The 26746-nt window shown below is 47.0% G+C and overlaps 2 protein-coding genes across 9 annotated transcripts in view; both read right to left on the reverse strand.

Annotated features, from left to right (window-relative positions):
* Window positions 1–15526, reverse strand: part of ERLIN1 (ER lipid raft associated 1) — a 59958-nt gene extending 44432 nt beyond the window's left edge. For 2 of the 8 annotated variants that reach the window (XM_074958622.1, XM_074958619.1), the window contains exon 1: window positions 12557–12654. Coding sequence is in view for 2 of the 8 variants with exons in the window: in XM_074958625.1 (XP_074814726.1) it covers window positions 4416–4818 (403 nt within the window). In the remaining 6 variants the exon portion in view is untranslated. Of the gene's footprint in view, window positions 1–4415; window positions 4834–11833; window positions 12159–12410; window positions 12513–12556; window positions 12655–15405 lie in introns of those variants that run through there. The other 6 variants (XM_074958621.1, XM_074958617.1, XM_074958615.1 and 3 more) reach the window with 5 other exon arrangements.
* A 1018-nt stretch (window positions 15527–16544) lies between these two features.
* The window catches only part of CHUK (component of inhibitor of nuclear factor kappa B kinase complex), a 90683-nt gene continuing 80481 nt past the window's right edge, over window positions 16545–26746 (reverse strand). The window contains exons 20-21 of the mRNA XM_074958614.1: window positions 26538–26637; window positions 16545–24574 (exon numbers count right to left, since the gene is read on the reverse strand). Of these exons, the coding sequence (XP_074814715.1) occupies window positions 24548–24574; window positions 26538–26637 (127 nt within the window). The 3' untranslated portion in view covers window positions 16545–24547. The remainder of the gene's footprint in view (window positions 24575–26537; window positions 26638–26746) is intronic.

Genomic DNA, 26746 nt, shown 5'->3' on the forward strand with positions numbered 1-26746 from the left:
GAAAGTGCCCCCTTCACCTGTATGCTCTCGCTTCAAAAGCAACATTGTCAGTACTGCTGCACAATTCACGCAGTCAATTATGATCAAGGTAGATTAATTCTCTGTTCTTGTCTCTGAATTTCCTTCTGCTTTCCTTAGCAACTTTAATTAACTCATCTTAAATAGACATGTGGAGCTTCTCACATGTTCTTTAAGCAATTCTGTAGGTTACTGAGCTCAGAATAAAGACTGAAGTCTTCCTCTTTTTAAATCAACCCACACGCCAGCTGATCACAACCCATGTACCACACGTAGTGCATGTACTGCAGAGCTAGACGGTGCCAGCTCAGAACTCTCCTGTCCCCATTCCATTCTTCAACCTCTCCTGTCACGACACTCACTATCATTACAGTAACAGACCACTAATGTTAAATTTGAATAATCTTGGAATACTGGGGAAGTTCCAGAGACCTCCAAGAAAGCCACTGCTGTGCCAATGCTTAAGAGTACTTAAGATGAGATAGAAATTACAAGCCAGTTAGCCAGAAATACAGGACTAACTCATACAGGACTATCGAAGAACTGAAGGAAGGAAATATAAATTAATTCTAATCAACATTAAAAGTTTGACTGATGAAAGTAAATAACTATTGACATAAATACACTTTTGTCTTCTGAAACCATTTGATTTAAAACTGCATAACATTCTGATTAAAAAGTGGATTATTGCCATTCCACTGGAATCAGTTCTTGCTCCAACATTATTCAATACCTTTACCAATGATCCGGAAGGAAATATGAAACCATTGCTGATGAGCTTTGCAAATGACAAATTGACAGGTGGTAATTACAAGGATAAAGCACTTATATAGGGCAATATAGATAACTTGGTACAATCATACCACATGCATTTCAACACTTCATACATCTAGGAACTGAGACTGTAGATCATAGTACAGGATGAAGACTTTATTCTGGAAGGCAGGATTCTGAAAGCGATCTTGCGCTCATGGCAAATAAGCAGCTGAGCATGAGCTCCCAGCGCAGTGCTCTAAGAAGGCAAATGCAATTTGTGGCTGTATAAGTTGGGGAACAGCAAGTAGGAGGAGGGAGGTGATACCACTTCTTTATGCAGCATTGGTGAGACTTTTACAATTCTGCTGCCACACTTCAAGAAAGATGCTGGCAAGCTGGAGATTTCAGAGAAGAGCCGCAAGAATGCTTTGTGTCTGAAATATCTGCCGGACAGTGAGAGACTAAAGGAGCTCAATCCATTTATCTTATCAAAAAGAAGTTTAATCACAGTCTATTCTTACCTATACAGGCAGAAGACAGCTGATAGTGGGGGGCTACTTAAACTAGCAGACAAGGGAAAACAAGAGCCAATGACTAAGTTCAGGTCAGAAAACCTGGAAACGAGGCACAAATGTTTAACAATTAGTGTAATTAACAACTGAAAAATATTACTAGAAGATATGTTATAGCTCAAATACAAGTCGTCATCTTAGGATATGTCTACACTGCCAAAGTTACATTGCCAGCAGTTACAACGCTGCTTAGAGAGCGCTGAAGGGAAACCACTGTTGTGTATTGCGCAGGCAGCTGCCTGCGCAATAGAGTGTTCACACTTGCAGTGGTATTTGGAACGGTGCACTCTGGGCAGCTATCCCACAGAGCATCTCTTCCTCTTCTGCCCCTGAGAGTTGTGGGAAGGCGGAGTGAGACACAGGGCATACTAGTCCTGTCCCAATGCACCGTGATGCATTGCTTCGCAGCCCAGCAATCCCTGTGCTTCTGTCCGCATTTGGCGCCATCTTTCCATGGTTTGTGTACTGCGTGCTCTGCCTCTTCGAGCTGCAGGAATGGATCCCGCACTGTTGACCAATATACTGCTCGCTCTCACTAACACACCACACCACAAGTGGCAGTGAAGTTATTCCTTAAACTACAAAGGCAAGAGGAGTTCGAGATTGATCTTGCCACACGTAGTAGCTACAACACGAGACTGCTTGTGGCATTCATGACCACAGTGGAATGCCGCTTTTGAGCTCAGGAAACAAACACCGAGTGGTGGGATCACATCATCATGCACATCTGGGATGACTAGCAATGGCTACAGAACTTGCGCATGAGGAAAGCTACATTCATGAGACTGTGAGGAGCTCGACCGAGCCCTGCAGCGCAAGGACACGAGAATGAGAGCTGCCCTGTCGGAGAAGCACGTGGCGACTGCACTGTGGAAGCTGGCTACTCTAGACTGCTACCGATCTGTCGCTAACCAGTTCGGAGTGGGAAAGTCGACTGTTGGACTCGTGTTGACGGAAGTGTGTGGGGCCATTAATCGCATTTCTCAATGGTTCTCCAGGCACTTGTGGATCACTGTGAGCACTTCATCAACAATTAACGCAGGGTGATTCAGAAAGGTGTATGATGCAGGCATCTTTCGGAACGCTGGCCTGTTCAGGAAGCTGCAAGCAGGAACTTTCTTCCCAGACCAGAAGATCACCGTAGGGGGAAGTCAAAATGCCCATTGTGATGCTGGGAGACCTTGCCTACCCCTTAATGCCGTGGCTTATGAAGCCATACATGGGGAACCTTGGCAGCAGCAAGGAGCAGTTCAACAACAGAATGAACAAGTGCAGAATGACTGTTGAGTGTGCTTTTGGCCATTTAAAGGCCCGCTGGTGCTGCCTATATGGGATGCTGGACCTGGCCGATGACAATATTCCTATGCTTATAGCCGCATGCTGTACACTCCATAATATTTGCGAAGGGAAGGGTGAAAAATTCACTCAGGGCTGGACTGCTGAGGCTCAGCGCCTGGAGGCTGAATTTCAACAGCCAGAGACCAGGGCTATTAGAGGGGCCCAGCATGGGGCCATAAGGATCAGGGATGCCTTGAGGCAGCAATTTGAAGCTGAAAGCCACTAATATTTTTGTTGCTATGCTCAGGAATGCAGTGCTTGTAAAGCTAGGAAGTGATTGTGAGTGGTGCAGATGATGCACTATGAAGGTTTAAGAAAATTGACTGTTACTTTGCAGGGCTCTGTTTGCTTTTGGTTAATGGAATAAAGATGGCTTTCAAATCAAAACAATTCTTTTATTAAAAAAACAACAATTGGAGGAGACAGAGAAACAAAACACACACATCAGCACTGTCGGGCCTGGGAGAAGGGAGGGTCCTAGGAGGAGGTGGAGTCCCAGGACAGTTAAAGATTTATGTCCAGGTATCATATGCAACCTTGTCCTTTGGAGTACAGGGCAGTGGATACTGTATTTCAGCAGAGCTAAACAGCAGAGGGATGGGTGCTGAGCGTAGTGGGTACTGGTAGTCCGCAAGGCTGGACTGTGACAGGGCAGGAGTGGAATGCAGCAGGTACAGACTGGAGTCAGGAGGTTGATAAGAGTGTGTTGGTGGTGTCTGGGGGGGTCGCATGGGAAAGAGTTTTGCTACAGCAGCTGCAGGGGAGGGCAGGCACGGAGCTGCTAGGTTTGCAGTGCTAGTAGTGCCTGGAGCATGTCTGCTTGGCACTCCATAACATTTAAGGGCCGCTCCATAGCTTTGTTCTGGCATGCCCCATTCTCCTTTTGGTCCCTCTTCTCGCTGTCCCGCCACGCCTTCAGTTCCTGTTTTTCGGCCATGGAGTGCATCATAACATCACACAGGAAGTCCTCTTTAGTTCTTTATGGCTGCTTTCTAATTCTGCGCAGCTGTTCAGCCGCTGATAACAAAGAGGGAGGCTGGGCTCCCAAGGTCATCTCTGTGAAGCCAAAATGCAACATTTTACAGAAACAGTATTGTTTGCAACACACAGACCACTGATTCAGTGATTTAAAACACAGCCACTATTTACATACCTGTCACTAACTGGCTGACCCCAAGCAAGCACACGAGCCACAAGACCCCCAAAATGGTGAGTAACTGCAGGGGAAAAATCAGTGTTCCAAGACGGTACTGTACACTGGGCACGTGGATCTTGGGGAGAGCTGGCACTATAGTCATTATCATCATTACTGTCCCCACTTTTTCCACAGGCTGTGTTCATTATGGAAGATCTCTCACTGCTGAGGGTGAGCAGGGAATCAAGGGAGGGTCTTCCCCAAGACTGCGGCTTCCGCCCTGACCCTTATGCAGCTCACCAGTCGTCTCTCCCGCCAGCGACGGCAGAGTGGCGGGGGAAAGTCACCCTTAATAGGGCAAGAAACAAAGCAGCTCTGCCAAAGAACCTGCGGCAGCGGATTGCCCAGTATCTCCATGAGAGTTTCCTGGAGATCTCTGAGGGAGATTCCCGTGAAGTGAGGGAGTCAAGACCCTGTTCCGCTGCTCAGACTAGGCATATGGTGGTAAGTGCGTCATACAGACACAAACCTGCTTTCTGCAATCCTCCTGCCTCCAACAACTCGCCTCAGCGATTCCCAAAATCAAAGCCACTTACCAGGGGTCTCCTTGCCTGTTTGCGCTTCACCAAGCTCCGACAGCTGTGACTGGCTAGCCTCCTCCGGGGCAGAAAAGAGCTCCTGGCTGTATGCAGCTCTGACCTCCGAGTCATCCTCTGTCTCTGGGTCCCCCTCCGCCTCCACATCCTCATCCAAGATTTCCTCCTCCTGGCTCGGTCCACTCTCGACTGGCACGCGAGCCACCGAAGTATCCACAGGGGCCTTCGCAGTGGAGGTGGGGTCACCACAGAGTATCGCGTCCAGCTCTCTGTAGAACCGGCAGCTCGTGGGGGCAGCACTGGAGCAGTGGTTTGCCTCCTGCACCTTGTGGTAGGCATTCCGCAGCTCCTTCACTTTGACCCTGCACTGCAGAGTGTCCAGGTCACAGCCCCTGTCATGCATTCTGAAATCTGCCCATAGGTTTCATAATTCCTGCCGCTGGAGCACAGCTGGTACTGGACCACCTCCTCTCCCCAAATGCTGATGAGGTCCAGAAGCTTGGCATTGCTCCAAGAGGGGGATCGCCTGGTGTGTGGAGCAGGCAAGGTCACCTGGAAAGATGCGCTGAGACCACTGCATGTGTCTCCGAGCAAACAGGAAAGGGACTTTCAAAATTCCAAGGAATTTAAAGGGATGGGGCTCACAGTTGGTCACCTGAGGGCAGGGCAGTAGAGTTCAAACCCACGACCAAAGAGGCAAGAACAGGCATTGAGAGACACCTCCTGGAGGCCAACTGCAGCGCTGTAATCAACCAGGGTGTCTACACTGGCACCGCAGCGTTGGAGCCCCGGCACAGAAAGTTGTACGCCTCTCGTCGGGGTCATTTTTTTTTTTACAGCACTGCAACTGCACAGTTTCTGTGCACTAAATGGCTTGGTAGTGTGTACATCTCGGGAATCACACTGCAGAAAGCTGCTTTACTGTGCAGAAACTTGCCAGTGTAGAGAGAAGGCCTAAGACACAGGAGTCACTACGCTCCATGAATTGGATTATTCAGGAGGTCAGACTAGATCATGAATCACTTCTGGTATTAAAAATCTATTAAAAGCTTAATATATTCCCTAGAGTATATTTAAGTGAGCAAGGTAGCAGAACAAACTTGTTCTTGAGTTTCAGTGGCATAAACAGCTGCAAAAAAATAAGGACACAAAAGTGGCTTCCCATTTGTGCTAGAAATACAGTTAGACACGTCAAAGGAGACACCTGTGACCCAACATGGCTAAAGCATGTCTGCATTTTGTTGTGTAGATGGGAACTCTAACTATGTGCGCAATCCACATTAAAGTCGTGAATAATTAGTGTCAGGAAACAGTTATAAAATGCAGGCCCAAAACCACAACATCCTTCCTCTCAAACTGGCCCAAAAGGAAGTCCCAAAAGCTCTGCATGAAATCATATGACAACCAAAATCTTTTCTGGGGAGCAAGTTCTACCATCCCTCAGAAAAGATTCCAAATGCAACAAGTACTTAAGAAACTATTATTCAATGCAACCAATCTCATTGCCCAATGCTCAGAGTCCAACCTCCCATTTCTGAGTAAAGAGCTGTCTCCCATTCCACTGCCAATATCCTGGATCTCTCCCAATAAAGCTTCAGGCCAGGGCATGACAGAGCTGAATCTGTGGACACACTGATGACTGCTTCTTATCCCTGGATTTTGGTGTATAGCCATACTATGACTGCTGGATCTGTAAGGCCTTGTATACGGTCAGTCATAAAATGCAGCTGTCCTATCTCAGAGACACAGCACAGGCATGCAACAGCACACTGAAAAAAAACATTCCAATCCTTCCTTTTTCGACCAAACCACAAGAGTCATGATGGGAAACTGTCTTCCATCTCCAGAGCCCACTCCTATGGAGTACCATAGGGATCCATACTATTGACAGATGGGTTGCATGGAGCCAGTAGGTAAAAATCATAGGGCCTCATGGACTCAGCAATACATGGATCATACCCAGCTATCCAAATATTAAAGGAAACAGTAGTGCCGGATGAAAAGAAGATGATGAAACTAAACCTGGTTTGGATGAAGGCAATACCAGTGGAGTAAAATGCTTCGAAGAACTTGCTGCCATCATATTACCTCTCCTCAGATAGTCAAGTCTATAGACACAATCCTGGACCCATCATAAATCTCTGGCTGCAGAAAGATCCTCTTCAATCTATGCTTGTCTCAGCTTGTCAGACTCAGGCCCAGCCACAAGTGACCTGAGCATTTGTGATCGTTCAACTAGATTACCGTAGCAATATATCTAGAAATGAATTCACCGACATAAGGCTCCAACTGGTTCAAACTGCAGCAGCTCACCTTCTTAGCAACACAAACACTCAAAAGGACATCACTCCGGAGCCTGGCTCCTGCATTAGCTCAATTTAAATAAGGAGTCACATCAATGGGTCCTGCCTTCCAAGCTCCTCCACAGAAACACCCAGCTACCTAAAAGAACACCTCAGTCACAAGGACCACTGTTGACTGTATCCTTTTACAGTCCTGTTTCAACACCAAAAAGTCATACTCTAACCATGACTGGGGACACAACGGTATGTTAAGTGCTTCCCTGTGACATGGCTGAACATGTAATGTAAATGGGCCTAGAATGACACTGAAAAATTGACTTAGGTCCAAGGTTTAGGTTCTGAAAATAAATCTAGTTTAAAAAGGCCTCCCACCAATAGAAATGTTTCCATGCTCCCCCCCCCCACCCCCCTCTATTTTCACAAAAGCTTTTTTAAAGGAACACAACATGTTCTGCAGCATTGTAGCCTGAACATTGCAGATTCATGTCCAAATGCAGTGCAGGCACAGATTAGAAACTGACTTGCCCATTCTTATTGCCTAAGCAGTCATGTGCAGTGAATCTGATATTTTCAAATTCTGTCAGCTAAGATGCTATTAGTAACAAATAAGGAAATTAAAAAAAAAAGAAAAAAAAGAAAAGAACTCTGTTCGTGCGCCTCACAGCTCCCCTTTAAATTCTCCATGCAACTGGAAGTTACAGTGGCAAAGTGACAAGAATCTAGGAGGACTTATGGCACCTTAGAGACTAACAAATTTATTTGAGCATAAGCTTCCGTGAGCTACAGCTCATTTCTTAGTCTCTTAAGGTGCCACAAGTACTCCTTTTCTTTTTGCAGATACAGACTAACATGGCTGCTACTCTGAAAAGAATCAAGGGTTCAGTACTTAATTGGTTTGTGAAGTATCTTGGCCTCTACACTAAATGAACTTGGCCACTAATTTTACTGCAACTTTAGAAACCTGTAAACAGCCAAGTAAAAACCTTTGAATGTGGGAAGGAGCATACAGCTGTCCTCAGCAAGCTGCTGTTCTTATTTTGCTACTGCAGACACTCAGTCACACCTATAATTTAAGGTGATCTGCAAAAAATAAGTCACCTAATTTGTCTTTTTTGCTTCTTTATATATACTGTACGTATATTTTCTTCTCTCCCCCCAAAAGGCAGATGCAGTGCTTGTTTTACCTTTAGAAATAATAAGGTTTCATTTTCTGCTTTTGATTAAGGTGTCCCCTACAAGAGCCAAAGAACTGGAAAAAGAGCTCTGTGCCCTAAGCAGAAAAGGCATATCTTCAGAAATCTTCCTTCTCAACTGTTTGTATTTAAACTCATATTTAGCTGAAATGTTAGACAATTTCAGATAAACTGACTAAAAACCCTTTCCTCTCGGTTGGCTCAGGAATTGCTTCCTTCACACAGTACCACAACCCTACTAGCTCTCCAGGTAAAAATGGATAGCCAACACCCAAAATTTGCAATTAAACACTTCTAAACAGCTAAAAAAGGGTAAACACTCCCCCCACCCCCTACTTCTTAACCCAGCAAGTTTAAGATTGCACATTTTTCTTTAGGAACATCGCAATTTTCACACTGGATCGGACTTTACTCCCGGGGGAATTCTGCACCACTGCACAAGGCAGAATGTTGCAGAAATTAATGTTGCGTGCGCAGAATTTCCTTCCCACCCCCACAGAAATGGGCAGCCAACATCTCTGCAGCCATCAGAGGCCACTGGACCCAGCAGAGCCCAGCTCACAAATAGAAGACAAGGCTGGGGAAAAGTGGAGTGAACTGGAGGGCTCCCAGCAGCTGCAGTTCCCAGCATGCCCTGAAGGAAGGAGGCAGTGGCGCACAGGAAACTCTGTGCAAGCCTGGGACCCAGTATCAGGCCGTTTCTCCTCTGGATCCCTGGGTAGGAGGTAGAGTGTCTGGTCTGGGGAAGGCCCCACAGCTGGGCTCTGAGGGGGAGGAGTGAGTGTTTAGGCTAGGGAACGCCCTATGGCTGGACTCTAGGTGGGAGGGGGTGAGTGTGTCTGGGCTGGGGAGGCGCAGCTGGCCTCAGGGGAGGAGGGGAAGTGTCTGGGCTGGGGGGGTGTGCATGGCTGGGCTCAGGCGGGGGGAGAAGGGGTGTGTGTTTCTGCAATGGGGGAGGCCCGCAGCTGGCCTCGGGGGAAGGGGGGGAGAGAGAAGGGGAAGTATCTGGGCTGGTGGAGGGTGCATGGCTGGGCTCGGAGGGGGAAAGGGTGTGTGTGTCTGGGCTGGGGGGGGCCTGCAGCCAACCTCTAGGGGGGAGGGGGATGTGAGTGTCTAGGCCACGGAGGGCCCTATGGCTGGGCTCTGGGGGGCCTGCAGCTGGTCCCTGGCGGGGGTGGGGAGTGTGTCTGGCCCCCCACCTGGGCTATGCAGGGGAGGGAGCAGAGAAACAGGAATTGGGTTGTCAGAGTGCAGGGGTGGGCAAATGTTTTGGCCTGAGGGCCACATTGGGGTATGGAAATTGCATGGAGGGTCATGAAATTCGGGGTAGGGGTGCAGGAGGGGGCAAGGGCTCCTGCTGGGGGTGTGGGCTCTGGGGTGGGGCCAGAAATGAGGAGTTCAGGGTGCAGGAGTGGGCTCCAGGCTGGAACCGAGGGGTTCGGAGAGCAGGAGGCGGATCAGGATGGGGCAGGCTACTGGGGCTCTGGGATGGGGCTGGAGATGAGGGGCTTGGGGTACAAGAGGGGGCTCTGGGCTGGGATCAAGGGGTTTGAAGGGGGATCAGGACTGTGGCAGGGGACTGGGGCAGGCTCCCGGCGGCGCCTACCTGAAGCCGCTCCCGGCGGCATGTCCCCCCCTCTAGCTCCAAGGCACGGCCAGGTGGCTCTGCGCGCTGCCCCGTCTGCAGGCACCACCCTTGCAGCTCCCACTGGCCGGGAACCACAGTCAACAGGAGCTGCAGGGGCAGCGCCTGCGGATGGGGTGATGTGCAGAGCCACCTGACCACGCCTCTGCATACTACATAGGAGCCAGTGGGGAAATCATGCCGGCTGCTTCCTGGAAGCCTCACGGAGCAGGGCAAGCCCCTGACCCTGCTCCCCAGCGGGAGCTGAGGGCCGGATTAAATGGTCTGACAGGCCAGATGTGGCCCGCAGGCCATAGTCTGCCCAGCTGTCAGAGGGGTTTCTTTAACAACACAGACAAAAAATTCCCCCAGGAGTAGAGAGTTACAGACATACTTGATGACAGATATTTTGAAATAAATTACCAAAATAATTGAAACTGGTGTGATTATATAGTGTTATTTTGACAAATAAAATTTGCACAATTTTGAAGTTTTAAAATATTGTGTGCAGAATTTTTAATTTTTTGGTGCAGAATTCCCCCAGGAGTATGACTTGTAGTCTGGTATCTTATCTCTAAGAGAAGCCAGTTCAGGTATTTCAGAGGAAGATGCAAGAACCCTTGGACTGGCTACTTATGGAAAGCATCTTGGAGGGGGAGTTCCTGCCTTAACCCAACACTGACTAGCTGGGGTATGCACAAAAGGTGAGAACTCACACACTAGGCTATCCCAAAACTTCCACATTTGGGAGTGAAATTTGTCATGTGTCATCTCTACCCAAACAGGATTTTAATAGTTAGAGAAAACGCCCTTGAGCTCCTGAGTTATGGGACTGTTAAGACTTTTTCCCATTGTAATAAATATTTTAGACACAATCTGCCCTTCCCTCAAACAGGCACAGAAGTAGCTGAAACACAGCCTTGTTTACTTGGGGCGTGGGGGAGGACTTTGATCAGAAAGTACAGACTCAGCTCTTTGATGTCTTGCTTAGGCTGCTCCAGCCAAACAGCTGAAAGGTGGCAGGAACAGGCAAGAACAAACACACAATTTCAATGAGGCCAGCAAGATTATGCACTTTTAAATAGTCATCTCACAGAACTGAAACTAAGTTTTTCAGCTTGTGGGTTTTAGCAGGGCAAGGAGATTAACTTTCCCTTTGGTGCCAACAGTTGATCCAGGGTGCAGAACTTTCTCTAAGTTCCTCATCTAGCCCAGGTGTCTAAACATCCTTCTCCTGGACTAAATTGGACACTTCCTACAACAATCTGCAATAAGCTAGTCCTTCCCTGACTGAGGGCTGCTATTATGACTAGCTTGGTGCAAATCAGAAATGTGGTAGAGATTAAAGGGCCCCTAAGGGAATGGCTGAGAACCAAAAGCTTCCTGCTTCTGAGTGTTTAGGGTGGGAAGGGGAGAAGCTAGTCATCTATTTTTCCAGACTCTATGCTTTTCCTTTGTTTGAAAAAGTGACATTTCTCATGACAGATTGCAAAGAAGCAGGTGTAACTAATGCGCAGTCTTGTCTTCCTGTACCTGCAGATAAGACAGCATTAGGGCTTCTGCAGCTACTGCTCAGAATTTTGCCAAGCAGCTACAGAATGAAGTTATCAAGTTTCTGGGTAAGTCTCCCTGAGGCTGCTCAGAACTGTAGGCAGCAGTGAAATTATTCACTGGGGAAGGGAGTCCAAAACCACAGCAGCTAAGGGACTGGGTAGAATGTGTCTGTGTTCATAAGAATCAGCCTAAAAAACCCACAGCTGACAAATGAGGCTATCAAGAAACTGGTGTAATGATTACCTGTCTCAGCAAGCACCAATAGACAGCCATACTAGAACATGCCCCGCAGGACATTTCACCTTCAGCTTGTGGGAAATTAAAGAGCTCTTACTATTAATATGCTCAAACTTTTTCACACACCACCAGACTCTTCAGCATGATTAAAAATGCCCCAGCCAGAATAAACTAAGATACAGCAGCAGCTTCCTAAGCACAGACCTCAGCAGCCAGGAGTCTGGATTGCTGCTTTAGTCACCCCACCTGCTGCAAATCAATCAGAGTCTGGGAGTTTCTCCACAAGACCTATTAAAACTCTGGGGAACGTCAAGCACTGCTATTGTACTTCTCATCCAGCAATGCAACGTGAACATTCATCCACTTACCTCACATCACCCAGCCTCTCCTGAAAACACGCACCATGTCCTGTAAGCAAGAACTGCTTTACCTGCTGTTTGGGTCTGTTCTACGTGAGCTCTTACGACAGGTCTACGCTGGGATTAGACACCCGCGGCTGGCCCGTACCAGCTGACTCCGGCTCGTGGACCTCGGGCTAAGAGGCTGTTTTATTGCCGTGTCCATGCTCGCAGGCTCCCCGCTCGCAGTGCCCCTGGGCCCGGACTCCAGCTCCTTGGCCCGAGTCAGCCGCGGGGATCTCAGCGCAGCGCTACGTACCCTCAGCACTAACGGCTGAGGCAGCAGCGCGTTACACCGCCCGCCTCGCACGGGCCCGCTCCGCCTCGGACTCGCTTTCTGAAGCGAGAGGAAACGGTCCCGCCGCTTTCAACACCAGCCCAGGGGCAGGCTGCAGCCGAGCGGCCCTTCCCCAGCGCAGCAGGTCCCTCGCTCCTCCGGAGCCGTGTCCCTGGCCGCCCCCAACGCTCCCGCAGGCACAGCCAGGGGCTCGCCAGAGGACCGCTGAGAACGCTCCGGGCCGCAGCCAGGAGCCCCGCGCCCCGCCCCGGAGCACCGGCCGCCAGGCATGCTGTGCGGGCCTCCGCCGCCGCCCCCGCGGCCGCCCGGGTCCGTGGTGAGCGGTAGGGCCAGCGCGCTCCCCAGTCGAGGCATGTGGTGTGAGGGGATCTCTGCCACCCCCCGGTACCTGCTCAGCGCCGCCCCTCACGAGCCACCGGACACATCGCTCCCACGCACGCGCGGCTAACAGCACCCGCTTCCACTTCCTACCAGCCAATCACCGACCACAAGGGGCCAGTTCCCATGTACGGTAAGTTAGCGAGGACAAAATACCTGTCGTCACAGATCCGCGTAGTACTAGAATCCAACGTGGGGGCGGGCGGTGTCACAGTGCCGGTCGGGGCTCAGTGCTGGGGGCAAGGCACTGCCACACTACGGGGCGGGCTCAGTGCAGGACTGGGCCGTGTTGCACTGTGGGTAGCTGAGAGGTGGGGCTCAGTGCTGGGGGGTGGGGCTGGGCCATGTCACACTCATTAGGGGCAACGATCAGTGCGAGTGGGCAGGCTGGGTAGTGCCACATTAGGAGGAGGATCAGGGCTAGGGGCATCACACTGTGAAGGTGATGCCCTGTGCTGGGTGGGCAGGACTGGCATGAGGATCAAAGCTGGGGGCAGAGGTGTCACATTGGGGGGTGATGCTCAGTGCTGGGGTGGCATGAGGCAGCCTTACACAGGGATGAGAGTCAGGGCTGGGAGGGGTGAGCCTGGGCAGTGTCACACTAGGGGCAGCGCTCAGTACTAGGGACTTGGCTGGGCAGCTGGGGCTGTTACAGAGCAATGTCACACTGTTGGACAATGTACTGTACTGCATAGGTGGGGCTGGTCAATCTCACTGCGATAAGGATAAATGCTGGGGGCAGAGGTGTCACAGTGGGGGTGATGCTCAGGGTTGGGGCTAGGGAGTGTCACAGCGTAGGGGTGATGCTCCATCATGGGTGGGGCAGTAGCAGTGAGGGTCAATGCTAGGGGCAGGTCTGGGCAATGATACTGTGTCATTCTTCTGTAACATTGTTTAAAAGTGGTCTGACTCCTGAAAAGTCAATACTCTCCCACATTGTTGATCCCCATTGTTAATTTATGGAACAGAAGGGCTGCTCCTCTTACAACAGCTGTAGCCATCCGCTAAAGTTGGACTGGGGAAACTCCATGCAGTTTTGTCAGGATAGCTGTCAAGTGCTTTGTGCCACCCAGGCAGCACAAACGGGCCAGAGAAAAAGCTGAAAATGACCTAATGTCTCCATTTCTTTACATAAAGGATAAAAATATAAGAGCCACTTAGGTTCCAAGCACCAATAGCATGATCTCCCACCTATGGCACAAACAAGCATTTAAAAGCCAGGCCATGACTGTCTCTGTTCTAAAATATACTGGATTCTGGCTTGAAGAATTGACCATCTAGAATTTAGACCTGAAGTTACAAATGGGGGGTGATGGTGACAGGAGGAGACAAAAACAAAGGAGAGGAAGGAAGGTGTGTTATGGGTGAGGGTACATGTGGAAGGAAGGGGACAGGACAATGCACCCTAAAGAACAGAAGGTAATTCAGTTATGCAAGTGTGTAGGGCCAGTTATCTGCTACACAGGACTGTGACTGTTGGCAATATGCAGGACATAGTGAATAGATTTGCAGTAATAGACTACCCAAAGTGAAGTGGGGCCATACACAGCATGCATATTCCTCTTTTGGCAACAGGCCACCTTGCCACAAAGCAGATCAGCAAAAATGGCTACTTTTCTATGCTTATTCAAGCATTGGTGACTCATAAGTAACATTTCACAGATATCAACATGGGTTGGTCAGGGAAAGTGCATGACAGTCACTTCTTTAAGAACACAGCTGTTCAGAAAGCTGCAAGCAGGGTGAACCAGGATGTACAGCATTTGGATTTGCTGAATTATGGCTTAGGTTGTTTCCCTCTTTGTCCTGGTGGGACTCCAGGGACTTTTTTTTCCATGCTAGAAAAACAAGAAGGTGAGGTAATATCTTTTATTAGACTAACTTCTGTTGCTGAAAGAGAAACTTTTGAGCTTACTTAGAGTTCTTCACACATGACCTGAAGAAGAGCTCAGTGGTAAGCTCAAAAGCTTGTGTCTTTTTCACCAACCAAAGTTGGTCCAATAAAAGATACTACCTCACCTACCTTGTTTCTCTAGTATCCTAGGACCAACACAGCTACAACAAACACTGCAAAATGACAATGGAAGATATCACATTTTTCCATGCTTTTGGTCATATCAGTCCTTTTTTTCATGGTCCAGTACAGCATCTCTCAGAACATGTGCTCCCTAGTTTTCTTCTCTCTCTATCAGGGTCAGGAGTTCTGCAGGTGTAAAGGGAGCATTGCTCAAAGCCACCATGCGAGAAGCTGCTTTATAAAAGCAGTACAGCTGTACCACTGAATTTACAGTCACAGGGGAAAGGGAAAGATAAGTTTCAAAGCTGCCTTCCCCTATTTGCATAAATACTTTTAATGAGAAAAGCTTATTGATGCTTCAGCTTTGGAACAGCTCAGCCCTGCACCACTCTCCGTTCCCCACCAGGGACAAGGGGGATAAGGATTTTCTTTTGCATGAAGCTATAAAATGTTGGTCCCTGTTTCATGGGTATAAGACAATAGCACTGAATATTAGAACTATTTTCCACAGACGGTGGTGGTTTTAGCTGATCTCACACAAGGGTCACAAAGGCACAGAGAACACAGCTGCTACTAGCATCCTGAGCTTGAATGTTGCTAGCCAGTTTACTGCAATGGTATCAGCCGAACTCACGACAGAGTGGTGTGGGAAAGTGTTCACCTGTGGAGGAAGAAATAAGGCAGCCATCCCTGGGAACCTTTGGGAGAAGATTGCAGAGCATCTCCCTGAAAGTTTCGAGATCTCTCAGGACGACAAAAAGGAAATCTCTATGCAATATAAACAAAATGCTCTGCATGCCACCACCACCCCGCCCAACCTAATGGGAATGAAAAGAAGATACCAAGTCGGTCTATCTGTCTCTTGTACCACTACTCTTCTAGTATGAATAAAACAATGAAAGTCAATATCTTTGTCTTGCGAGCCTGGAATGGTTCGGGTGCATCTTAAATTTGAGCAATGTAACGAAAAATGCGTGCACACGCTTACCTGAGTTCCCTTCCCCTTCATCAGGCTCATCTGCAATCACCTGGCATGACTGGCTACACTGACGTCTCAAATTGGCTCGTGGCTTGGTAGGAGTCCCCCGCCCCATTTCCCACCTCCTCTTCACCATTCATGGCAGGGGTCTCTGGCTTAGGCTCCTCAGAGGTATTCATGGTGGTCTGCTGGGTGCTGGTGCGGTCTGCAGCAAGTATGACATGAAGTGGCAGGTCTGTAGCACAGCACCAAATCTATTGCACTCCTTAACTTTGTGGCATCCCTGGCAAAGTGCACACAGCACTGCTGCTGATCCCTGTTATACCCCTTTGCCTGCATCCCCTGAACAATTTGTTTGCACATTGCTATAGCTCTTCTGCAGCTGTGCTTGCAAAGTCTCTTCTCTCAGGCTCAGGAGATCCAATATTTCTGCCTACTCCAGCCAGGAGCATGTCTAGTGCTTGGAATCAGCCTGGATGGTCAGGCAGTTGCACACAATGGAGAGCTGCTAGATGTGCTTACCAAGGTGGGCATTCAGGGAAAGGCATTTCAAAATCATGCTGCATGCAGGAAGTTTTAAAAAGGGGGACGAGTGGTTTCAAGTCTCTATGACTACTGGATAGTGGAGTTTACAATTGTGACTAGAGTGGTCACTGTGACAGGGAATGGGGCATTGTGGGACAGCTGCTGGAGGACTATTAGGGTCAACACAAGTCATGCAGTGTCTGCATTCACACTGTATCAACCTCAGTAGGTTGACCATAGTTCTATGCCGTTTGGGGAGATGGTTTTATTGCACTGCTGTAACAGGGCGATTATGTCAGCTGCAGACAAATTGAATGTGAACATGTGCACACATAGGTCAGTGCAAGGCGATTTATGTTAATCTAACTATACCGTAGTGTAGACAGGGAGTAGTGTTATGATGGTGGCAGACAAACTCCTTCTGTTGGCATATGCTGTGCCTTCACTAGAAGGCTCTACCAATATAGTTGTATCAGCAGGGCCTGTGTAGTGTAGACTAGCCTCTATTAACTTACACAAACAGATTGACAACCAGCATGGTACAAAATATTTTACTGTTAATTGTCAAGGGTATTAACAATATTTCTGACATAACATATTTTGTAAGAAAATTTAGATATAAAAATCAAGACTACAAAGGGAGGTTACTTACCTGGTCCGTAAATAGAATTCTTTGAGATGTATTCTCTATATGTTCTCCACATGCCAGATATTGGAACACTTTAGCCAGCAGTGTCCATTGGTCACACCCGCTCCCTGCATAACCTCAAGCCTGTCTCCTCTCACCCCCAAGTGCATAAAAGGGGAAAGTGTGACCAACTGATCCTCAGATCTTTCACCACTACCCAGTCCAAGATATTAGGTCTGGCAGTAGTGGGGAAAAGGAGGGTGGGTTGTAGAACACATGTAGAAAACATCTTGAAAACTCCAGTTACTGAACAGGTAAGTAACTTCCCTTTCTTCTTTGTATGCTTGCCTATATATGATCCACATCCAGTGGTTCACAAGGAGTACACCATACAGACAGAGGTACTACTGCGAGTCTAATTAAATACGGATTTTAATAGAGCCCCGCCCAGGTGAGCACCTGCATGCGACATCGCCACAATAATGTTTTGTGAACATACATTACTCCAGGAAGCATCCCTACAATTATCAACTGTAGGAATACCTCTAAATGAGCCTGCCTGGGCCCGGCTGAATGTGTCCTAATGTTCCCAGGTAGCTGTAAACTGGCCATCTCATAAAATAACTTTATACAACCTGACATCCATCTAGAAATTCTCTGGGTTGAAATTGCCTGAACCTTAGATCTTTCAGCAACAGAAGCAAAGAGCAGAGGGGATGACCTAAATTCATAGATTCCAGGCCAGAAGGGACCATTGTGGTCATCTAGTTGGACTGCCTGTCTAACACAGGCCAGAGAACTTCCTCCAAAATAATTCTGGGAGCAGATCTTTTAGAAAAATATCCAATCTTGATTTAAAAATTGTCAATGATGGAGAATATACCATGCCAGCGATAAATTGTTCCAATGGTTAATTTCTCTCACTGTTAAAAATTTACGCCTTATTTCCAGTCTAAGTTTAACTAGCTTACAGCCATTGGGTCATATTACACTTCTCACTGCTAGACTGGAGAGCCCATTTTTAAATGTTCCCCATGTAGATATTAACTTACTGTAATCAAGTCACCTCTTAACCTTTTGTTTGTTAAGCAAAGTAGATTGAGCTACTTGAGTATCGCTATCAGGCACATTTTCTAATCCTTTAATAATTCTCATGGCTCTTCTCTGAACCCTCTCCAATTTATTAATATCCTTCTCGAACTGTGAACACCTGAAGTGGAGACAGTTTTTCTGCAGCAGTCGCACCAGTGCCAAATACACAGGTAAAATAACCTCTATTCCTACTGGAGAAGATTTTTTCCTAGTGAAATAAATGGACAAGGCACATATGATATCTAATATGTGTAGTTCAGCTTCACCCTTGGTTGAGTGTGGTTTCAGAAAGAACACTGGTAAACATACAGATTTATTTATTTAAATGAAAAATCAGTCAGCACTTTAGAAAATAATTTAGGGTGCAGTCTGTGAATAACCTTATCTTTGCAGAAAATCATATATGGCAGAAGATGCTTACAACTCACTCACCTTACGTGCTGATGTAATAGCCACAAGGAAAGCTGTATTTGTCCATGAAGACAACTGGGAACAAGAAACCCAATGGTTTGAAAGGATGATCCATGAGTCCAGTAAGAAGTAGTGTTCGTGGACTGCCAGTGTAAGAATCTCCCTTGTAAAGACCAGGTCCAATAGAAGGGGAGAACCTGGGTCCAGAACAACAAAGATATCCCCTGGAGTGAAGCTGTCATCAGGGGATTGAAGAGTCTTCTCTCTTGGGAGCTGGTGTTACCTTATGCGCTCATATTGGTACCAGTGGTACATGGGGTTCTTGAACGTCCTTTGCCAGTACCGATGGTTATCCGAGCCTTGGCTCATGCCTCTCTTTGCTTGGTATCAACAGTGCCAACATGCAGGTACTTATACTGTTTGGATCCAGTGGGATGGTATCATAACTCGTACGTGCTCTTAAGCCTCTTGGAACCAGGCACGAAGAGTCACTCATTCGTGAAGGTGCTGGGGAAGCAGCCCTCACCTTAGGAGGTTGTTCTGGAGGGGGATCTCTCTTTAGGCTTTTGAGAGGCTTTCTACCCTCATGGTGAGCTTGGGAAAAGGATTCCTTAGCTCTATCTTTGCTCGCCCCTGTCTCAGAGACAATGGAGCTGGGTGGTATGTTCCTCAATGCTTCTGGGCCAGGCAGACCCCCCACCCGCCCATGTACATTGGCAGATTAGGCTGGGGCCTCACAGCACATTCCATGAGATGTTTCCTAAGTCTGAATTCCTGAGCTTACAGGGCTCAGCTGGGAATGGAATGGCAGATATTCCACTTAGCAGAGATATGAGCTTCTCCAAAGTAGTATGGGCACCTCTAATGGTCATCGCTGACCACGAAGGATCGGGGGCAGGAGATGCTGTTCTTGAAGCCTGGAATCCTGGGCATAATCTGAATCCTTTACCAGGATGGCAGCAGCCCCAGACAGGGGAGTCCCCAAAATCTATCTAACTAAACTAACTCTAAACTGCTATTAACAAAATTTTATTTTTTACAATACTTACAGAAATGAAGTCGAATGATCAGCTTCATGGACACTGGAGGGTTTTGTCTCACACCACACAGCAGTAGAAAGGAAATGGAGAGGTGGACGGTCCACACAATCCCTTATACTGTTCATCTGGGGCACAAGGAGTGGAAAAGTACAGACGTGGACCCATGGACACTTCTTGCAACAATCTTTCAGTCTCAAGAGCATGGAGCCCGTGTACGCACAGAGACACCAGCACTCAAAGAACTTGATGCTGTATCAGCAGCACCAGTTGCAACTTATACAGAGGTCTTAGCCATTAACTGACTTGAGATGAGAGATTTCAAGTCCTTTCTAAAGTACGGTGGACATTTATCCAGAAACTCCTCAGTCTTATCCCATGAAAATAGTCATAGTGAGAAAGAAGAGCCGGATAATTTTCTAAGCGAAGTTGTACGCTCGAGGACAAATGACTTTTTATGCCCAGGAGATCCAACTTTTTTGGTTCTTTATTCTTAGGGATACTTTTAAAGGGTGTTGATAGGTCCAGAGACCCTAGTTCAGTGGTTCCCAAACGGGTTCGCAGAACGTTACAGGGGATTCGCCAGAAAAATTTCACTAATGGCGGCCAGAGGATCCTGAGCATTGGAGACAGCTGGTGGGACCCGGTTGCAGGGCAGACAGCCCGAGCCCCAGGGAGAGTGGGGCCGGGCTGTTGGGGTTGGCAGCCTGAGCCCTGCCCGCATCAGCAGGGGAGTCACCAGCCCAAACCCCAGCACTCCATGCGGGGCTGGCAGCCCAAGCCCCAGGGAGAGTGGGGCTGGGCAGTTGGGGCCAGCAGCCCGAGCCCCGGCGGTCAGCGGGACCTGCAACCTGAGCTCAGTTGACTGGGGCAGTCAACGGGGTCCAGCAGCTGGAGCCCCACAGAGTGCGGAGCCGACAGCCCAGACCCCGGTGCAGGGCCAGCAGCCGGAGCCCTGTGGTGGGCAGGGCGGGAGCTGAGACCCCAGGCGCACAGGTGGCAGCTCAGACCTCTGGCTTGTCATCGAGGGCAGAGTGAGCAGGGGCCACGCTGTACGTGGGGGGTGGTCCAAGCTAATTTGTCCCTCGCAGGGCACCCTCGTAGGGACAGACCTCATGGCGGAAGAAAAGCTGTTTGCAAGCCAAACCAGCTGGAAGCACATTGTAGCCAGTGTAGCAGTGTTAAGGTGCCTCAGTAATTGTCATTCTCTCTGGAGTGCTGTTTTGCTTCAGTGAGACTTCAGTGAATCTTCTCATTTCTTAGTTTGTTGGTTGTTAGCAGTCTCTCTGCGTTATTTTTATTAGAACTTTTGTACACAAGTTCAATGGATAAGTGGCTGAAAGGAAAGCGTAAAGACGCAAGAATCAGCTAGTGTTTCCTCAAGTCCACGCTGTGGAAATTAAGTCTAATGATCATGATGGTCCTAGAAAGTCACTTACAAAGAAAAGAAAATATGATGATAATTTTATAAAATATGGCTTTACATGCATTGGTGATCAAGAACGTCCAAAACCACTGTGTGTGATCTGTGGTGATGTTCTAGCAAACAGCAGCCTCAAACCTTCTCTACTTCGGCGCCATTTAGAAACTAGGCATCCTGCACAACTCGACACGCCTGTTGATTTTTTCAAGCGAAAATTAGCTGAAAGGAAAAGTGACATTACCAGTTTTATATCCAAAGCAAGTACTGATAATGAAAATGCACTTGAAGCGTCATACCACGTGAGCTACCAATTAGCAAAAGCATCAGAAGCCCATACCATAGCAGAGAGCTTGATTGGTTCATGTATAAAAGACGTAATTCATTGCATGCTCAGAGAAAAGGCTGCAAAAAGGATCGACATGATACCTTTGTCCAATAATACGTTGTCAGGAAGAATTAATTACATGTCAAATAATGTAGAGACCACAACTGTACACAGAGTGAAAAATAGTCCATATTATGCTATACAGTTGGATGAATCAACTGATGTAGCTAATCTAGCTATTTTGCTACTGTTTGTACGTTACGTGAATGAAGGTATGGTTGAAGACGACTTGTTTTGCTGACCATTGGAAGAATGTACAACTGGAGAAGATATCGTCAATCTGACTAATGCATATTTTCAAGAAAAGGAAATAGATTGGTCTCGTTGCATAGGCATTTGCACTGATGGGGCCACATCAATGACGGGGAAGTATACTGGATTTGTAGCTTGAACAAAAAAGGTTGCATCAAAAGACTCTTGGACTCATTGCAGCATCCATAGACAAGCCCTCACAACAAAACGCATGCCTGAGGGACTGAAGGAAGTGCTGGACAATGCAGTGAAAATGGTGAATTTCATAAAATCACGGCCAAAAAATTCCAGAATATTTCACGTACTTTGTGAAGAAATGGGTAGTATACACAATTGTCTGTTGACCAATACTGAAGTTAGATGGCTGTCACGGGGCAAAATCCTTGTGCGCTTGTTTGAGCTTAGAATGGAAATCCTAGTTTTTTTTCAACAGCCACCCTTTCTACCTTGCCAGCTGTATGGAAAATAATGCCTGGCTCCATAGCATAGCTTATTTAGCAGATATTTTGTCAAGAATTAATTACCTAAATTTATCTCTTCAAGGCCTCAATATAACAGTTTTCAATGTGCAAGAGAGAGTTGAATCCATGACAAAGAAGTTGCAGTTCTGGGAAAGTTGTTTGGAAAACAATCAAACTGTGTGTTTCAGTAATCTTCATGACTTCCTGGCAGAATATAAACTTCAGTTGGATCAGTGCACTAAAACCAATATAACTGCACACCTAAAAGGACTTCGCACAACTTTCAGAGAATACTTTCCAGCTACGTCAGGTGATCATTACTGGATTCGCAACCCCATTTGATTATACCACTTTCTCAACACAGATATTGAACACTAAGGAAAAAGATAAATTGATTGAGATCTCCTGTGATTATGAACTGAAAAGGAGTTTCAGAAATTTGTCATTGATCAACTTTTGGCTGAGTTTAAGAAATGAATATCTCCTTCTGGCAGAAAAAACTGCTGCAGTTTTGTTACCATTTTCAACAACATACTTATGCGAGAAAGCGTTTTCCTCATATGCACATCTGAAAACCAAATACAGAAACAGACTTGATGCTGAACCAGACCTGAGACTTTATCTTTCTCCAGTGGTTCCAGACTTCCAAGAGCTATGCAGGAAAAGCAAGCGCAGCCATGACACTGAGGAAATTTAAACTTAAATCCCTGGAAATATTCATTTTTAGGAGGGGGTTCACGAGATTTCACAATTTAGTGAAAGGGGTTCACGGGCTGTTAAAGTTTGGGAACCACGGAGATAAAGTAATGTGTGAGTGGACAAAATGGAACATTGCCAGCTGGTTCTGTCTCACAGCCAGAAGTGGTGAAAGGAACTCAGGGTCCTTTGGTCACGCCTTCCCCTTGTAGATGGCGTGACCATCTCCTTAAGGGAAGAGAGGCTTGAGGCTACACTGGGAACTGATGAAATCAATGGACACTGCTGGCAAAAATGTTCTGATCTCTGCATCAGAGATCTTCAATCTCCCGCATGAAGAGGTATAGACACAGAAGACATTTAGACAAGTGCTCGAATATATTTTAATCCCAATAATCAGAATTCAGTTTGCTGTTTTGGGATGAAATATGCCTTTTTGTACTTCGTTTACTAGTGAGCTCAATTCTCTATTGCCTTGTATCCTTGGTTGCTCATACTGGTGCAAAGTGCATGTAAAATGTACACCCACTTTGCACAGATGTAAATGACTGCACAAGGAGGCAAGGGAATGGAGGCCCACTTAGTGTATTGCTGGTTATTTTGTGGATGATGTGAAATTTACAATTTCCTTCGCTTTTTATTTCTTGCTATTCAGAACTTGGATTTGGTAAGTGATGTGAACTTGTTATTTCATAGCTACCTGGTTTTGAAACGTTTTGGTTTTAGAGTAATTCAGCCTTATATGGAGAGAGACAAGCATGGATCAAGATTTTCAAAAGCAGCTTATGCTTTCGAGTGCCCAACTTAAGACATCTTAAAAGGGCGTAATTTTCAGAAAGTGCTGAGCACCTGCCCTCTGTTAAAGAGGTTGGGTTGCACACCCAAAATCACTAGCCATTTTTGAAAATCTTGCCCATAAACTGAAGTCCAGGTAGCCTGTTACCTTTCCGCTCCTGCATCCTGCCCAAACAGAACATTGGCAAGTCAAACCATTTGAGGGTATCATCTTTAAAATGACGCAAATCTGGAACATAATAAGAATCACGAAGAGGTTCTACATAATATAATATTTATCACAAATGAACAAATAGAAGTCTTAAATATTTTAAAGTAGCCAGTGGATATAAAATTCCGTCTGTTTGGAACTGGGGAGTATTTCCTGATCAGTAAGAAACACCTGTCAAAACTGCTTCTCGGTAGACAAGAGTGCACATCGGGGTGGAAAGCCATGGCTGTAGTGTTTTTCTTTCATCCATCAGAAATTGCATTCCGCAGACCAGGGCTCAGATGGTTGGGATTTAGCAGGGGTTGGGGTGCAAGATAATGTAAGTAATACGTCATTTTGCATGTGAGATGCCTGCCCCAGGTGAAGAGGGTGCAGTAGCCCAGCACCCCAGCAGGACACTGCAGATACTGCTGTAGCCTGTACTGTGCATCTTGTCCACTTAAGGCAGATATCTGTCTGCACCTAGAAGGCACTCCCTGCCTTCTCCCTACTCAGAGGAAATAAGGAGAACACCTCCCTGGTACCTGCCCCCTCTGCTTCCCCTAGAGCTCACAGCAGCTCTAGCACCAAACAAATTAACGCCAAATGCTGAGGCAGAGTACCTCCCGCCAGGAGAGGCTCTCCATAGACAGAACATTTCAAACAGTGCTCTAATCTCAGCTCATCTGTCAGAGCAACAGCTGCTTCCCTTAGCAGTGCCTATCAGGCACAGACTGCATGGACGGGTCATACTGCTAGAAAGACTGGCCATTGCAAACATTTTCAAATCAAACCCAGGTGCCTAAAAAGCTTCTAAATATAAAGGGTGTCATTTTCAAATGTGCTGAGCATCTGCAGTGCCCAGGGATGTAGTGGGAGCCAGGATCACTCAGCATCTCTGAAAATCAGGCTCCTTCTTTAGGTAGCTTAATATGGATTTAAAAGCCCTGAAATGAGGCAGCAGGTTGGAAAACATTTGCCTCTAGCAGCAAAACATACAAGGTAGGGTCTCTGTTGCTGCCCATGTACTTTATAATCAAGTCCGCTAACATCTACAAAACACAAAATGCCTCTTGCAGAACTAACTGTCATCCGGATGCAGTGGGAGAGAAGATTATTCAGTCCTGAATCAGCAGGGTGTGGAATCAACACCACAACATTGATACTGGGCTGTTTCATCTCATCGCAGACTGTCAGCCAACCTTGAGCACATGGACATATTGGGGATGGCAACAATGCCCGCTTGACTTCCTTAATTATTTCAGCCAACTCCAATCAAGACTCTAGAAAAGAAGCAAAAGAGCAACTAGAGTTCAGTCAGCTTATCAATTTTCAAATCAACGACCACCTGCCTGGGAGCCCGCATTGTCCAAAACCACTCACTGATGGCAGTCTTGGAATTATAAGGAGAGACTGAAGTGGGTAGTGTTTTAACTATCCAAGACCCGCTGGTAACAAACACAGCTAATCGAGGTATTTCAAAGACTTCTGACATTTCACAAACAGCAACTACTTTCCGGATCAAGAGCCTGAAAAGAAGTCACCCTGAATCTATTCTCAGCATTGGGGAGGAACTGATGAGAAACCAGAAATGAAGAATTTGTGTGGCCAGGGACTGTGAGCTACTGAAACTCAGTATACTGGCAGACAGTTAACCTTTGACCTCTAAGCTACTGGTTTCATCTGACACAGATCAGCAGGGACCAGAAGTCCTTACTGTCTGAAGGCTATTGGGTAACCATAGGACATGAGTTAACGGTGTCAGCTCAGTCCCTACTATCACAAACCCACCACATTAGCTGGCACTAACTGGACCTTGGTGGTGGTCTCAGCAGCAATACTTGATAAAGTGTCAGAGCTACTCATAAGCAGTTGGTTTGTAAATTAGCAGAAAATAAGGTGAGAAGTAGTAAGCAACAAAGGGTCATCAAAACCAAACATTAAACCCTAAAGGCTAGATTCTGTGCTGTGCCCCTGAAAGGTGCAGCCCAGAAGAGGAGGCCAAGGAGGCTTTAGATAACATTTCATCCTCCAGATTCTGGGCAACTGGGCTCTGCCCTGGGAGCTGCTCTAACTTACAGTAACCTCCCCAGGGCTGCCTATGGCTGTTCAAGAATCCAGTGCTCACTTTGGCTACTCTACCTCCCTACCCCATCCTACTCTAGGGTTTGTGGGGTCCACAAAGGACAGATTATGCTGGCCATATGCTGTTCCCGTGTTGGGAAAATTCTTTATTGGTCTCTTACACAACTGCCACAAAGGTTATAGGGGTCAGAGCAGTGATCCCCTTAACATGTTCTCAAGTGGCTGGTGAGGAGTGGAAGCATGTTGTATATGTAGGTTTTAGCATGGCTTCATAGGAAATCATTCTCAGGGAAACGTGTATTGAAGGGAACATCTAACATTCCAGCTAGGGAGTAGCTTAATGTCACAGTTGGAGGAGAAGTGAAATCTTAATCCCAAGGTCACAGCAGGGATATTTAGATAAATGTAACTGCATAAGGAGCTTGCAACAGAACAAGCTGCCAGGAGAGAGTGTGGCATCTGACACAGATCATCATCATTAGTCTGGACACCGTACTGAGTGCTCATGGGAACAGCTTCATTTCATCCATTAGAGATGGGCTGAAACAGGTGAGATCCTTGCCTGCTCAAGGGGAAGGACAGGAGGAGAAGAACTAGCTGGCCCATAGTTTCTGCCTAGCCCAATGACTTATGAATTCCAGTTTCTCATTATTTAGAGAAAGGTGAAATATCCTTCTGCTCAGACACTAGGTCCCAGATTGACATCATACTTGTCCAGTCACACCACTTGTTCCTCCTATTCCCTACTCACTCTGAACCTTAAGCCCATTCCTACTGCCCCTTCTGCTCTTGTCAAGTCAAAGGGTGGACATGGCTCAGGAACAGGAGAAAAGGTTTACTGCAGGCAGTTCTTTCTACTCTATAAACAAGATCTTGAGCGATAATGCTCCCACCACCGTCCCCTGCTTGCCACATCCCTGCTTGAATAGCTTGCCTATTTCCAGAGCCAGGAATAGGATTCCTTAGCTGATGCTTTTGTCAGTGCACCTGCTATCCTTTGTGAGCAACTCCCCAGGACACTGCACATATACACTTGACAGCAGTAGCCTCACTTGTCACAAAGGACCAGAGATATATTTTAAGATATGCTCAGTAAGCAAAAGCTTCCAAGCCAATGACAGCTTTGAAAATCAAGCCTTTGAATCATAGAAACAGACTTACCATCATGCTGCTGTTCTGCTCCTGTTTTGCCTCTTGAATGATAGTGCTAAAGCGGTCCAGATAGTTCAGATTCTCTTCTATCACACGGGCAAAAACATCCCTATAAAAAAGGCATAAGGGGGCAGATTTAAACTGTGACTGACCCACTCCTCCGGAAGGAGGACAGGGAGAGGAGGAGATAAATTTACAGCAGTTTATCTGCAATTCAA

Source organism: Natator depressus, chromosome 7, assembly GCF_965152275.1.
Source record: "Natator depressus isolate rNatDep1 chromosome 7, rNatDep2.hap1, whole genome shotgun sequence".
Lineage (NCBI taxonomy): Eukaryota > Metazoa > Chordata > Testudines > Cheloniidae > Natator > Natator depressus.